We start from the raw sequence: 15,637 nt of genomic DNA, 5'->3' as shown, positions 1-15,637 counted from the left end.
TGTATTACCACACTCAGCAAGTCAACAGTTATATGAACCCTCCCTGCTGTAATGACTCAGCAGTGAGAAACAGGATCCTTTCGAAGTCACAGGATAAACATATTATACTAATAAGAGGAACCTAAATTTCCACTCTGTGGTAATTTACATAGCAAGTGCTGGGTTAGACAAATTCTACAGAAATAAAAATTAATATTCAAATGCAAGTCATGCTCAGCCTCTTTCTATCTCTCTATAATTTCATCACTTAGTCTGTTCCATTTCATTAACCTGAAAGAATGATTGCTTCATAATACTGTGCCATTTCTCCCGTATGTCAATGTACTTTTGTGGAGTGGGGGGGGACCTAGGTGGACTTTCACTCGTAAGTTCTTTGTTTATATCATTCCTTGCCCTTCTTCACTGCCACTCTTAGATCCCTGACAGTTGCCTGCAACAATAGATTGGGGACGTCTTTCATGATGCTGCCTTCTCATTAGCAAGGCAAGAAAGCCAACAGAATCTATTATTTATCTAGGGCTCAAAAGTTTACAAAGCATGCAACATAAAGGGAAGGCTACTCTTTTAAGAAAGTGACTTCTCAGTCTTCCACATACACAAACTCACTTGTATTTACTAATCCATAATTATTAACCATTCAGTAACATCAACGTTTCAATGGCATTGTTTAAAACAACTGAAGTTTAAAGGAATAATCCTGAGGGACCCACAAGAAAAATCAGCATTTAAGGTAAATTACTTTTAACCCTATTTAATAGCATGTGGAGCTAGGAGGAGGTGGTGGTTAATATTTATTTGCAGGATTTAGGGGCAAGGTTTACTTAATTATATTTACTTTTATTGTACTGTGAACTTGACTCTTGTGAAGTGTTGGAATTACAGCCATTGGAAACTGCTGTCTTCCATACACAATACAGAAGCAGCAAAGGCAGTATAAATAAGGCTGAAATAAAATGGCGGGCTGCAATTTTGTTGGGAAAATTGCAACTTTCCACACATTCTGCAACTTTTCTGCATTGCTCCAATTTGTCCCAGACATCTCTCTGTTATGTGGAGGGGCATCTGGGCCAAATCTGAGTAAGTGGCATTGTGACCTGGCACTTGTGGTGGGAGTGGGGGTGGAGGCAGACAAGGAGAGGGCCCAGGAACTGTGCAGGTCAGGGCCAGGCTCCCCCACCTCTGGCTCACTGGGCCACCTGGCTACCCAGGAGCAGGATGAGCAGGAAGAGACCCCAGAGCCCAGCCATAAGTGGGGAGGGGAGTTAGCAAGGCCCCAGCATGGTGCCGCAGGCAGAGTCTGTCCCAAGCACTGCCAGCACCCAGCAAGCCAGCCCCAACCCTGGGGCAGCACTGGTGAGTTTATCCTTCATTGGTGCTTTGCCAGAGGGGAAGAAAGGGGACACAGAGGAGAGAGCCAGACACAGAATTGGGGTAGAGGGGTATCCAGCCCCATAGGAGGGTAAAGGACCCTGCTGCCAACTGAACATCTAGTCAGTTACAAAACAAGAGTTTAGGTCCTATCTCCCCACAGCTGCCTACACACACCTGCTCCCCCGCACACTACCTTTTGTGGTACTTGAGCTGACCGCTCCAAAACTGCAGCTTAAACAAGCCGTGGCTGCAACTTTTGAACCAAAAAAAATCACAACTTTCTTACAGCCTTAATACTAGCTCTTATACAGCTCTCTTCTTCAGTAGATTTCAAAGCATTTTGTCTGTTGTATAGGCAGACCATGCAACTGATTTTAAACTAGACCTGGTGTGCCCAACCTACAGCCCATGGGCCATACAGGGCTCACCAGAGCATTTCATAAGGCCTGGGGCCTACTTCAACAAAATATACTTAACGGGCAATTCATTAGTTTTTTGTCATCGTGTTTACATCATTTTAGGTCACACAAGTGTGTAAACAAACAATACTCATACGTAGAAAAAACCTAATTGCATATGAAACAAGCTGAACTTAAAATATAAATCAATACAAGTGACTTCAAATCTTATTAAAATGTGTAGAATCTGTTTGGCCCACACAAGGTTATTCTTAGTTTTGTGGCTCTCCTGTGTAACAAGGTTGGGCACCACTTAACTAGGCAGTCCTGCTTTTTAAGGCTTGTCCCATCTGGCACCGAGACAAAATTGGATGTGGTTTTGTCTGATATAAGGGGGAAATGACATTCTGAAGAGTGTGTCACTCCACCAGCATGAGCTTGCACACACATCAGTTCAGGAGGAGCAGCATGCTCTTCAAAAGTGCATCCCCTGTGTGGTCTGAAATCACATGCACCATGCAGGCAAGGTCATACCAGTGAGGGCAAGCCCAGAGCATTCCCAGCCATACTAAAATGTCCTATATTCCAGGAGTGCACAAGTGGCTACCCTTGGTCCATATCATTATCCCCACTTCACAGATCAGAACACTGAGGCTGAGAGAGGTCAAGTGACTTGTTCAAAGTCACCCAACAGGCTAATGGCCGAGACAGAAACAGAACTCAAGTCTCCTGAATTCTAGTCCAACATTCTAGCCATTAGGTCATGCTGCTTTGTCCACTGCCTCACCTAAATAATCTCAATTCCTCATGACCCTGAGACCTCAGCTCTAGAGAAACAAGGACAGTCTCTGATAACCCAAATGGAAACCTTAGTTGAAACATTTTAGTTGATTCTTTCTGGTTATATTTCAATACTAGTTTTTTAAATGCTTAGTAACCAACTGGAACCACATGAAAATTTTGATCTAGGGTGATCAGCCCTCTGAAGTTGCATCTGCAGCATTTGAATGATCAATTTACAGGAAAATCACTATATCACTATTTGCAACTCTGCTTTTTCCACTGGAAAGCTATCTTCACTAATGCTCCTTCTCCCACCATCAATACCCATCAGGGTAGCTGCACCGGAGGCCATGCAGTGCAGTATCGGGAGAGTTCCCAAGAATCTCAGCCTAGACTAGTGTCAGAGTTGCCAACTGTTGCATCATAAAGCTCCAGCTTCTGGAGTCCCGGGGATTACATGAGACTCCCCCCCTTTCTTGCTTTATAGAGTGAATCATTTAAAGCAAGTGTCTAGCCACAGCTGCGCAGAAGAAAGCTGCAAAACCCGAGAGCTCACAAGCCAGAAACACTCCAACTTTGTTCAGGTTTGCCAGTGGTATGAACTGGAGGCAGCCTCACAAGCTTGAGGCTGACGGTAGCTCCCCCTCCAAGCTCGGGTTTCTTCCTATCAGGGCAGCTGCATGGGGGCGAGATCCCTGGCAAACGGGGACATTGCGGCCCAAGCGCTCCGCGAACAACCCCTGCCCCCCACAACCCAGACGATTCACCCCACTCGCCCTCGGCACGTGGGCTCTGCGCCTACACCGCTGCGCGGAGCTCATCGCGAGGGAAGGGAGCGGGCAGAATTCTCGCGAGACTTGCGGGAAACTCGGTTGCTAAGGCAACCGGGCAGCAACTCATGGGCGGGATTTCCGCCCCTTTGGGCTCCGCGCCTGGGCCCGGGGCGGGAGGTGCCCAGAGGGGCGGGGCTCAGGTACGGTATGCGCGGTTAGGGGTCCGGAGCCTATTAGCATAGAGGGGGAGGGGTAAGTGGGAGTGGGGTGCTGGGCGGAGGGGAGGGGGTGTGAGTGGGTGTATGGCGGGGTGAGTGGGGATGGGGTGTAAGGGAGTGTTGGTGTGAGTGGGAGAGGGGTGTGTGGCAGGATGAGTGGGGGTGGGATGAATGGGTGTGTTGGTGTGAGTGGGGGAGAGGTGAGTGGGTCAGGAGTGTATGCGGGTGTTGGTGTCAGTGGGGGAGGGGTGTGTGGCAGGCTGTTGGTGTGAGTGTAAATTGGGGATGCTGTGGATGGTGTAGTGGAGGTAGAATGGGGCCTGGACAGGATGGGCTGGGACTTCCAGGAGAACGGCCCCCAGTCCCTGAGAGAGGGTCAGACATGTCATATGGGACAAGCCAGCCAACGTCTGGCCAGCTACTGAAGAAAGCCTGTGCCAGGGCATCTGAGGTGGACAGAGGCTAAGAGGCACAAATTAAGCCTGCTTCCCCTCCGTGAACTTCCTTCTCCCTATTAACCTGCTGAGTTATGTAGAGAGAGCGTGAAAAACACACTTGCCTAGATACCCCTGGTGATCACTGGGACCTAAACTATTAATTTGTGCAGAATTTATTATTTCATTTTTGGAAGTTGAAGCTTCTAGCACAAAGAAAACAAAATCCTTCCACATGTAAACCATTAATCATCTTACTCGGCAGCAGAACACTGCTCAGGGCCTTCACTTCTGCTGGTAACTTTGCCAAACAGCAACCAAGTAAAATAGAGAAAATTGTTCTGTTTCATGCTGCTGTTCAGAACTCTAGGGGGCAACAGTGAAAATAACAAGAATTATGCCCGTTTAAATCTATTGCTACTTTGCAAAAATCTGAACCTTTTCACAGGGAAAGAGAATCAGATAAACAGGCCTGGATTCCGAGCAGCAGACAAGCTAAGTTCTGCTCAGAGCAGAGGCAAAGATGGTTGTGCATCACCTTTACCGTTTGCTCCAGTTTCTGGAAGCAATCAGACTGTTTGAGTCCCTGCCATAAGTCAGAGCAGCCTAGGTCTGCTTTGTTGCTGTGCCCCTCTTAGGCCCAGCAGAACAGTTAGATCACAATATGCTGTGGCATATCTCCCTTCTACAACCACATCCTTTCCCTTTACCAAGGGGTCTGTGAGAAAAGTGCCCTAGAGAATTCTCTGGCATGGAAATCTGCTGATGCCTACATTCCAGTCCTACCCTCTAGCTTTATCTTCATTGCTATCACAGCAGAAGCTGTGCTGGTATTAGCAACACTGGGAAATGTTTAGAGAAAATGTTAATGTAAATACCATCCCAAATATCTTCCAGGAGATCTAGTTATAATCCATTCCGGTCTCTTTTCAAAAAGGGTTTCCTTTTATGGCTTCCTCTAGTGTTTGTTTTAATCTTTCTTTGAATGCAGCTAGTGATGGTATTTTGACTACCTCTCTGGTGGCATAATGCCTAATTGTTTGTCACTGTAATGAAATATCTTCATAGAAAGCAGAGATTTCAGGAAGAATCCCACCCTTGCTGCCCTTTTATTTGTGTAGAAATCAGTTGTAGAAAAAGTGTAAAAAATACCATTTTGAAATTGTAATGTATTTCACAGTCTGCAGAACAATTTGATGATCACATTTCTGAAGATTATGTCAGAAGATTCAGACAAGGATAAGCAGCTGATAAATCACATAATAAGTGATGAATACAATTCGGTATGTCTCCTTTTGACCTTCATCCTTTTGTATGTATCTATTTATTTATTTAGAAAGTACCCATCAGTATAATATGATTTGCTTTCTATGCAAACTTTATGACATCTGATTCCAGTTCCGCACTTTAAAGAGGCCCTGTGATCTGGAAACCTAGCCACTTTTTAAAAAAAAGAGTTAAAAATAATTTCAGATACGACACCTTCCTCTGAGTTTCCCTGTCAGTTTGTGTGGGTTTATAACCACATTTTTCTATTTTAAAAATATTTTTCTCTCCACTATCCTGTTCAAACAGGGAAAAATTGCGAGTGCAACTGAGTATACACAGAGTGCTATCAGATTCACAAAGTAAAAATACAGTCCCCAGTCCTATAGCAAACTTCATGCAGGGATTGAGGTCTACACAGGGGTCTGATTGGTTTCTCAATTATTTTCCAATACAGCATTATTTTGTATTACATCCAAACTGCGAACATGTAGTGAAGTGATGTCATGGCATATCAATAAAACTGAGAGATGTATGTGATGATGCTGACGGTAATTGCTTCCTCTTCTCTTCATCTCTGAGGTAGCCCAGAGGTTTGTCTTTTCCCTCATACCTTATATTTTCTCATGCTTTTCTCAAACTTTTTCGTAGGGTGGATTGAATCTTTGAGACATTGTCTCATGTACACCTCCTCTCAGATTTGTGATTAACATCCCTGGGGCAACTACATCAGTTGCTTTTGTGGAAAAATAATATGAAAACACTGATGTAGGTTTAACTTATTTTAAAATGGCTTAGCAGCCAAAAACAAGAGGAGAGACAACACCAGGTAGCTAGCCAACTCTCCACAGCTACCAACCATTGTTTTGTGGACCATTGTTGATCCATAGACCTTAGTTTTGAAACCACTCATTTAGCACAGAACTAGATGGAACTCCCTTTGAGCTCACCACTGATACTGTTCAGAACAATATGGTTTTACATTGTTGAGTAATGTAAAACCCTTCCTCCACCCTGCTCTCCATGGGGGTGGGGATTGTGAATTCACTTCTCCACAGTATTTCTAGCCCCAGTGTCTGAGGAAGCATGACAGAATCAAAGCAAGGACTCTCACATGCCAATACAGAGAACTAACTCTACTAGCAAAAAGAATGAGGAGTACTTGTGGCACCCCCTAGAGACTAACAAATTTATTTGAGCAAAAGGTTTCGTGGGCTAAAACCCAGTTCATCAGATGCATGCAGACAGAGACTAACAAATTTATTTGAGCATAAGCTTTTGTGGGTTTTAGCCCACGAAACCTTACGCTCAAATAAATTTGTTAGTCTCTAAGGTGCCACAAGTACTCCTCATTCTTTTTGCTGATACAGACTAACACAGCTGCCACTCTGTAACTCTACTAGGTTGCTGTTGGGTTAACCCAATAGTAGTGATTTGGGACCAAGATGTTTAAGTGACTACTGATTTTGAATGTCTCAATTTTCGGGTACCTAATTTGAGATACAGTAAAGGATCCTGATTTTTGAAAAGTGCTCAGCACCAATCATCTGATAATCAAGGCCCTATAAGGTGTTTTCAGCTGGGCACCCAAAAATTGAAATGAACATTCAGTCATTTCTGAAAATCTTGTCATCATATTTTTCCGTTCTAGGTAAATTCTCAGAAACCATGTATTGTTACTTTTTGATCCAAGCAGCTAGTCAAAGTTCGGGGCGTTGTAGGTTGTTCCAGTTGGGAGTAAAAATTGATGATAGTCTGGTATTTTCTTCGATGCAGTCTTGTTTATTTGAAAGGTATGTGCAAAGTTCTGCAAAGGCAGGAGAACCAAAACCAAAAGGAGTAGTTTCTGAGCTTCCAGGCCCAAGTTTCATTCTGCCAGCATCCCCACCTCAAAATCTTTTTTCTAGCCTTCTGCCAGGGCCACAGGCTGATGCTTGACTTTCTTGCTCTGCCTCTGAGTCTTTCTCAGTTTCTTGTCTGCACTCCAGCTTGTCTTTTTCACCACAGGCACACACATGCAATAGCCAGTGAGTGGCATACTCTGCCCACATGGTGCTAGTTTCTCTGCAAACGCCATTATGTCTTGTTCTGGGTGTCACCCCTTATCTGTTCCTTACAGACAACTTAAATGAAGGGCATGTTCATACTTATTAATTCCAATGAGGTTTTATCTCAGTCCATAGCAGAGTTTAACTCAGCTCATAACAATATTTAAAATATTAATGTAAATAGTGTCCACAAATGAATCAGAATTTCCTGCTGCAGTTGTGAAACAGTTTTGGAGTTAGAAATGTTCCATGGTATTTCAGGAAGGAAGGTGGGTTTTTTACATAAATGTGATATTAATGGTAGGGGTGCCATTCCTTCAGTCCTAGAGACTAAGTACTGTATTAAGTGAAAATGTACAGGACAGGCAGCAGAAGCAGTTCATACTCCTTCATATTGCCTTGCCAGAGTGTTCCAACCTTGACCTGGCAAAATCACCTTTAGGGTCAAAACAGTAATTTGCTCTCCATGGCTCTTTTAAACTTTGGCCTCTCTACTGAAACTGGCAACAAAAATGCCAAGTGTGGAATTGGGAATTTTTGTGATATAGACACTTGTCAAACTCATTTTTCATAGACCTCTGAACAGCCATTAATAACAACAACTTTCAGTTACTTCTGCTATAACTGTGACTTCAGATTGGTTAACAAAGAGAGAAGACTAAATATCCCTTTACCAATCCTCTGAGCCTTCTAGTCAGGGCCAGCTCCAGGCACCAGCTTAGCAAGCAGGTGCTTGGGGCGGCCACTCCGGAGAGGGGCCAGAGGTCCAGGTATTCGGCGACAGTACAGTGGAGGGTCCCTCACTCCCACTCAGAGTGAAGGACCTCCCGCTGAATTGCCGCAGATTGCAATCGCAGCTTTTTTTTTCTTTTTTTTTTTTTGCACTGCTTGGGGTGGCAAAACCCCTGGAGCCGGCCCTGCTTCTAGTATCCTATAGTTTATCTGGCCGGTTGGAGTCGGCATCTGCTCTGTTCAGATTTCCTGCAAAATATGTTCAGTCATGCTCATTTGTCAAGGTAATTGGCCAAAAGGAAGCCAATTAATTATGCAGAGAGTGGTCAGTTCCTCATATTTGCAATGCTTGTTGAAACGTATTCCCTTATTGGCATGTCCTTCTCTCCCCCACCATTGAAATGTTTACATTATGATCTACTGTCTTCATAATTCATAGACTCTAGTACTGAAAGGGACCTCGAGAGGTCATCGAGTCCAGTCCCCTGCCCTCATGTCAGGACCAAATACTGTCTAGACCATCCTGATAGACATTTATCTAACCTACTTTTAAATATCCCAAGAGGATGGAGACCACAACCTCCCTAGGCAATTTATTTCCAGTGTTAAGCTACACCTGACAGTTAAGGAACTTTTTCCTAATTCCAACCTACATCTCCCTTGCTGCAGTTTTAACCCATTGCTTTCTTGTTCTAGCATTAGAGCTAAGGTGAAACAAGTTTTTCCTCACTCCTCCGACGACACCCTTTAGATACCTGAAAACTGCATCATATCCCCTCTGCAGTCTTCTCTTTCCAAACTAAATAAACCCAATTCTTTCAGCCTCTTCATAGGATCATGTTCTCACAGACCTTAATCATTGATGCTTGTTGCTCTTACTCTGGACCCTCTCCAATTTCCCACATCTTCTTGAAATGCGGTGCCCAGAACAGACACAATAACTCCAGTTGAGGCCTAAACCAGCGCAGATAGAGTTGGAAGAAATGACTTCTTGTGTCTTGTTTACAACACACCTGTTAATGCATGCCCAGGAATCTAGGTTTTTGCTTTTTTGCAACAGTACACACGTTGACTCATATAGCTTGTGGTCCACTATGACCCGTAGATTCTCTTCTGCCATACTCCTTCCTAGACAAAGCTCTTCCCATTCTGTATGTGCTGGAAACCGATTGGTTCCTTCCTAAGTGGGCACTTTGCATTTGTATTTCAATTGAACTCATCCAGCTTTACCTCAGACCGATTTCTCCAATTTGTCCAGACATTAGAATTGTTAAACCCTATCCTCCCAAAGCATTGCAGTCCCCCCAGTTTGGTATCGTCCGCAAACTTAATAAGCGTACTCTATGCCAACATCTAAGTCGTTGATGAAGATATTGAACAGGCCGGTCCAAAACAAGACTCCTGTGGAACCCCCCCCCCCCCCACCCCCCCACACCCCCCCCCCCCCCCAGCCCCCCCTCCCCCCACCCCCCCCCGCACTTGTTAATAAGCACTCTTTCCAGCAGGATTGGGCAGCCCATAAGTAACCACTTTCTGATCGGTTATCCAGCCAGTTTATGCCACCCACCTTAAGGAGCCCATCTAAATTGTATTTGCCTAGTTTATCGATAAGAATATCATGCGAGACCGTATCAAATGCCTTACTAAAGTCTAGGTATACCACATCCACCGCTTCTCCCTTATCCACAAGATAATAATAATGAACAAGTGAGTAATCTCACTGTTGAAAATCACTTATCCTTCTAGAACATGTACCAGAACAGACACTATTGCTGCTTCCTTTTGGTTAAATAGAAATAAGAGGAGCCTATCCTGTTGTCTTATTTTTAGGATGAAGATCCCTTTAACCCATTTGTGGCAGAAGATCTTGAGCAGTGTGCATTTTTCACAGGTTAGAACCCCTCCATTTATTCCCGTACACTTTCACTGCAAGGTCACAAGGGAGGATAAGAAGCGATGTTAGTGCTAATGTGAGTGAAAAAAGAGCCAAGTGTAGTCTGAGCAAAAGCTATATGTGCTTCCTCAAACAGTTGTTCAGCTAATGCACCTCAGTCATAATGTGCTGCATTCCTTTGATCAGAAACTATTGTTCTTACCAAATTGTCTGGTGGCTTCAGGATGTGAACATTTATCCAGTAGGAGTAAAAATGAGACAGCTAAACTAATTTATTTTCTACATGCTCTAGACGTAATCTAGATTTGAACCCAGGTCCCCAGAGATGAAAAGGCATTACCCCAGTCTCTATTTGTTGCGCTGGCACAAAGCAGACCCAGAGAAAGTAGTAAGCAAGAACAAACTGAACACTTTGAAAGGATAAAATTCCCTCTAGGGGTGCAACAAGAGAGGGGTCCATGAGCCCAGGGCCTAACTCACCCTTGGCCACAGGCATTACAACAAAGTCCTATGAAAGTCCGCGTCAAACTGCCATTTCTCCTGCCAGAGTGGGCCCAGAAGTGGAAGAGATGGAGGAGGCAGCATGAGGAGATGGCAGCCTTGTTTTCTGGGTCTGTGGCATCCTGGAGGTGCTTATGGCCTTGCACTGGCCGATTGTTGACAGCTTCGTTCTCTGCGTCTTCCCTGGGTCCAAGTCTCGGACCCAGGTGAGAGAGACCAGCCAGAACTCCTCATTCACCTCCCTTCCTACCCCCAGACCCAGCTTCCCATTTCCTAGAGCCCTGAATGCCATCTCCTCATGCTATTTCGTCCGCCTCTTCTGGGCCTTCTCTAGAAGGAGAGATGGCGACTTAGTGAGGACATGCATGTGCCATGCGGCAATATGAGGTGAGGAACCCCATATACAGATGTGAACTTCTCAGAATGTGACCTCTGTTACTTGGCACGTGACCTTACCTGAGCCCCGCTCCTTAGGAAAATTCTGGTTGTGCCCCTGTTCCCCCTGCATTCAACACCCCTAACAATTATAACGAAGAGACTTGCTCCAGATGACATGAAACAAATCCTTTCTAACTTTGTTAAAAGCTGCTAATACAGATCTACAAAGACTCAAATGAAAGGCCCTGCTTGAAATATTTATCCTATTTATTACTTATAGCAGAGTACTTGGTGTATTTTGTGATAGATATAATTCACTGTCCATTTAACTCAGCTTTTTAAATTCAGGGTGATTTATAGCATGCAGCATTGATCCTTTTTTCAGTGAGATGACAGTAAATTCATGAAACCATTCTGGTGTACTGGAGTATCCATTAGTTTCAGGCCAATTGGCTTTTTATACTGTCACTTGAAGGACTGAAGAAACTAGTGTATTTTTTCATTTTCACATAGATTCCATTTGTGATCAGCTTTTCCCACGGACAAAACAGATTGTCTTGTCGTATGATTCTGGGAGATGGGTACCCCGGCTTCGTGAGCCTCGCAATCTTTATGGCATATCCCCTGCAGGTCACCTGAGCTTAATACGTTGGCCACACCAATGTGAGGTCATCAGGGACAGAATTGAGCACATTGGTAAGTCCTAAATATTGGTCATTAATAATACTAATACTTAACTCTTCATAATTTTTACAAATTAATCTTTGTCAAAGCTAATGGGATACTACTAAGAACTTTCCTTGCCAGTCTCTGTGCTTTATTGATAAAATTCACTGTGGTTTGGGAGCAATCATGTGGAGATCATGTGCTTTTCTGAGGTGAGATTGAACTGTTGATAGCCCTGATTCTGTTTCCCTTAAAGTCAGTGATCAAACTCCTGCTGACTTGAGTAGTATAAGATTGGGTTGCCATCACCCACTTAGTAGGGACACACTTGTCAAAATTGAGCATATAAATAAAATTCTGTTTTTGGAAACAGTCATACAGAGAATCTAGTGTTGTAATAACTGTATTCATCCCAGCATACTAGAGTGACAAGGTGGTTGAGGTATCTTTTATTGGGCCAACTTCTGTTGGTGAGAGAGACAAGCTTTTGGGCTTTCAGAGAGATGATGAAGAGCTCCTTGTAAGCTCAAAAGTTGTCTCTCTCACCAACAAGAAGTTGGTCCAATAAAAGATAATACTTCACCATCTTGTCTCTCTTATGCAGAGAGTGTGTCATTTCACATGTACAAACAACTGTATTATAAAAATGTAATTATCAAATTGCTGTTCATGTGGATTTTAATATAATCAGCATCTGTCTTGACACCTAAGATCAGCCTTGAGTAAGTCTGTTCAGGGAGAACAAAAAGCACACCAGAAAATAAAATGAGTTGGGTGCCACTGGGGATGTTGAGAGAATGGAGTCTTCTCTTGTACAGAAGGCTTGCAAGAGAACATGTGGTCTAATATCTAGAACAAAGGAAAGTGTCGGAATTTCATTCTTGCCCCTAGACTTGGTTCTGTGGGTCAGAGTTAAAGGAGACCTGCAAAAGATATTTTAAAAATTAGATTTATTCCCTATTTTACTTCTTTTATGCTAGATTAAATTCTGGAAGTTTGTGTGTGTGTGTGTGTAAGAAAAATCAAGTCTGATCTTCCTTGGGTTAACTAAAGATTTTCTTGGGGATCCCATGATTGTATATTTTGAGCCTTCACAATTTAATTGAAGGGATGAGGATGTCCACTCTTTAACAAAAGCTATGTTTCTCCCAAGCACTTGTTAGAAATTAGAGATAAATAGGTGTCAAAACCAAACAAAAAGTAATGTTTTAAACAAAATTACTAAAAATATTTTCCCAGTTTTCATTCTCTTGTCTCTAGTGATGTTATAACTTCACTAGTTTTTCAGCCATGACCAGAACTCAGATTCATCTGGTAAATGGTGGTAGAATGTGATACAGCATGGTACAGCACCTTTTTCATGCTGCCTGCGTGTTTTCCAGAATCATAAACTTTAATTTAAAAAGCAAAAGTAAGTCTCTAACTGTTTTGTTAGTGGAGGTACACTTGAGTCATGTTTTTGAGGCTAACTGATTCAATTAAATCTGCCTACATTTGCAGAAATTATAACAATAATTCCAAGAGGCATGACCCATTCATCTCAGTGGGTGCTAACTCAGATGCCCAAAGATAGTACTTTAAATGTCAACATTGTTAATTCGCTGCTCATCAAAGTATGTATAAAAGGAGAGGGAATATCATATTATGAAGAGCTGCACAATACTGTGAATAGCAGTTTATTCTGGCACCGGTAACAAGTGGCCTCAGAAGAGTACTGCCATTTTTTCCTGTCCCTAGTCAAGAAGGAACCAAATCCAAAGAGCCTTACAGATACCACAGAAAGTTAGCTGAACTCACACCAGGGGGAATCAAGCTCAAAATATCAGCAGGGCATCACCCAAAGGAAGCCAAACAGAATCATGGTTGTATTTGGACCTCACTGAGAGGGAGCTGAATCAAGGAGTTCAGACAGCACGCGTGGTCATAGTTTAAACATCTGCACAATCAGATGTGAGTGATAGGTGGGTGGGTCTTATTTTGTGGTCAGAGCTTGGAAGAGTACCACTACCGTTCCTCTTCCCTGTCTCCCTCCCATCTGACCCCTGGTCACAACAGCATCTTCCAGTGGATATACATTTCTAATGTAAAAAACAAGAAGGAAGAAAACGTACTTATTAACTTTTTATATAAAAAATCTTCCAGGTCATAAGAACATAAGAATGGCCATACTGGCTTGGATCAATGGTCCATCTAGCCCAGTATCCTGTCTTCCCACAGTGACCAGTGCCAGATGCTTCAGAAGGCATAAACAAAATAGGGCAATTATAGAGTGATCAATCTCTTGTTGTCCACTCCCAGCTTCTGGCAGTCAGGTTTAGGGACACCCGTAGTTTAAGGTTGCGTCCTTGACCGTCTTGGCTAATAGCCTTCGATGGACCTATCCTCCATTAACTTATCTAATACTTTCTTGAACCCAGTTATACTTTTGGCCTTCACAACTTCCCCTGGCAATGAGTTCCAGGTATCACTTATTCCTTCCTCTGGGAAAGCAAAAACGCAGACAATCATTTTGCGCTCTTTTCTCGGATTGCCCTGGGCAGACGCCATTAGCACGGCAGCCAGCGAGGCCCGTTCGTTTTTTTTTTTTTACTGTCACATAATGTCCTACCTGATCCACTCACAGAGGCAATACTTCACGCGCTACACAGCAGCATATTCACTTGCTTTCTGATATGCAGAGACGGTTATCAGTAATCTGTACATCTGCTCGCATTGTAAATTGCAATGAGATGAGGTTATCTGTCGTCTTTGAATGTCTTGCTGTTAGCATTGCCCCTGGCTGAGGTCTGCGGGGGGGCAAAGGCAAAATGAGAATGACTCCCCTCTTGGATAAAGATCAATCCCTCCTTTTAAGGTATCTAAAAACAGAGTCAGTCCTGCCTAGAATATGGCAAGTGTACTAGAGAACCAGTGTACAGAGAGCACAGCTGCCTCATGTCAGATCCCGCAGAAATGACGAGCTGATGCATTCATGGGGTGACCCTGCAACCACCCCACCCGTTGCTTCCCTCCTCCCCAACCTTACCTGGCAACCATGGACAGTTTTCGCCCCCCATTATGTGTCAGGAGTTATAAGAATGCAAGGAATAAAGAACAGTGACTTGTTAGTGAGATAAAATGAGGGGGAGGCAGCCTCCGCTGCTATGACAGTCCAGGCAGAACATAAGTGGTGTGGAGGAGATGACCCAGCATCCCGCTGCTATGACAGTTCCCAGTGCAGGACATTAAGCAGGTGGCGGGGGAGAGGAGCCAGCATCGTCGCTGCTATGATAGTCCAGGCAGTACGAATCCTTTTCTTTACAACAGGAAAGGGAGGGGGCTTGATGGGACTTCAGCCCCCAGTTGCTATGATGAGGATGGTTACCAGCGTTTCTGTACTATCTACTGGGAATGACGCGGGAATCATTCCTATTTTTACCCAGGCGCCCCCAGCCCAGCCCTCACCTGAGGCCAGCCAGCGAGCACTCCGGGCTGATGGTGACGACGGATATCAGTCATATTGTATCTCTGCCCACCAAGGAGAGTGGAAGAGGAGCGGTACTGCTCTTCACTGGCCGCCCCAGCAATCGCGTCTCCAGCAGCATTCAGTAGACATGGGTGACATTGAAAGAATCAAGAAACGCTTCTTTCCCTTTCTATTCACATGGGGGGGGAGGGAGTAAATTGTCGAGCTTTACCCTGAACCACGCCGGACAATGTGTTTGAATCTTACAGCTTGGGAGCTCAGCCCAAGATGTAGGATATTTTCAGAGCTGCTGTGGACTGTGGGAGAGCTGGATTCAGTACCCCCTCCCTCCTCCATGAGCGTCCATTCTTGATTTTTTGGCTTCCATTAACGCTTGATTCAGGCAGCACTGTGTAGCCTGGAGATTTCTTTCAAACACTTTGGCATTTTCGTCTTCTGAAAATCGAGCTCTGAATAGAACAGATTTGTCTCCCCATACAGCGATCAGTTCCATATCTCTCGTACGGGTCCAGCTGGAGCTCTTTTGGGATTGGACTGCATCGCCACCCATTGCTGATCAGAGCTTCCACGCTGGCAAACAGGAAATGAAATTCAAATGTTTGCAGCTTTTCCTGTTTACCTGGCCACTGCATCCGAGTTCAATTGCGTCCAGAGCCCTCACAGTGGTCACTGTTGGCGATACCAGCCAGAGGCCAATACCGTCCATATT

At 44.1% G+C, this 15,637-nt stretch overlaps 1 protein-coding gene across 2 annotated transcripts in view; it reads left to right on the top strand.

The window, feature by feature from the left end:
• Positions 1–520: 520 nt before the first annotated feature.
• The window catches only part of AGBL3 (AGBL carboxypeptidase 3), a 70,963-nt gene continuing 55,846 nt past the window's right edge, over positions 521–15,637 (top strand). For both annotated transcript variants that reach the window (XM_075067404.1, XM_075067405.1), the window contains exons 1-4: positions 521–730; positions 5,158–5,260; positions 9,854–9,914; positions 11,310–11,492. In XM_075067404.1, coding sequence (XP_074923505.1) covers positions 5,174–5,260; positions 9,854–9,914; positions 11,310–11,492 — 331 coding nt within the window. In that variant the 5' untranslated portion in view covers positions 521–730; positions 5,158–5,173. The remainder of the gene's footprint in view (positions 731–5,157; positions 5,261–9,853; positions 9,915–11,309; positions 11,493–15,637) is intronic.

This window comes from Chelonoidis abingdonii, chromosome 1 (assembly GCF_003597395.2).
Source record: "Chelonoidis abingdonii isolate Lonesome George chromosome 1, CheloAbing_2.0, whole genome shotgun sequence".
NCBI classification, from domain to species: Eukaryota; Metazoa; Chordata; order Testudines; family Testudinidae; genus Chelonoidis; species Chelonoidis abingdonii.
Note: the sequence above shows the minus strand (reverse complement) of the source record. Positions and strands in the feature narration are given on the sequence as shown.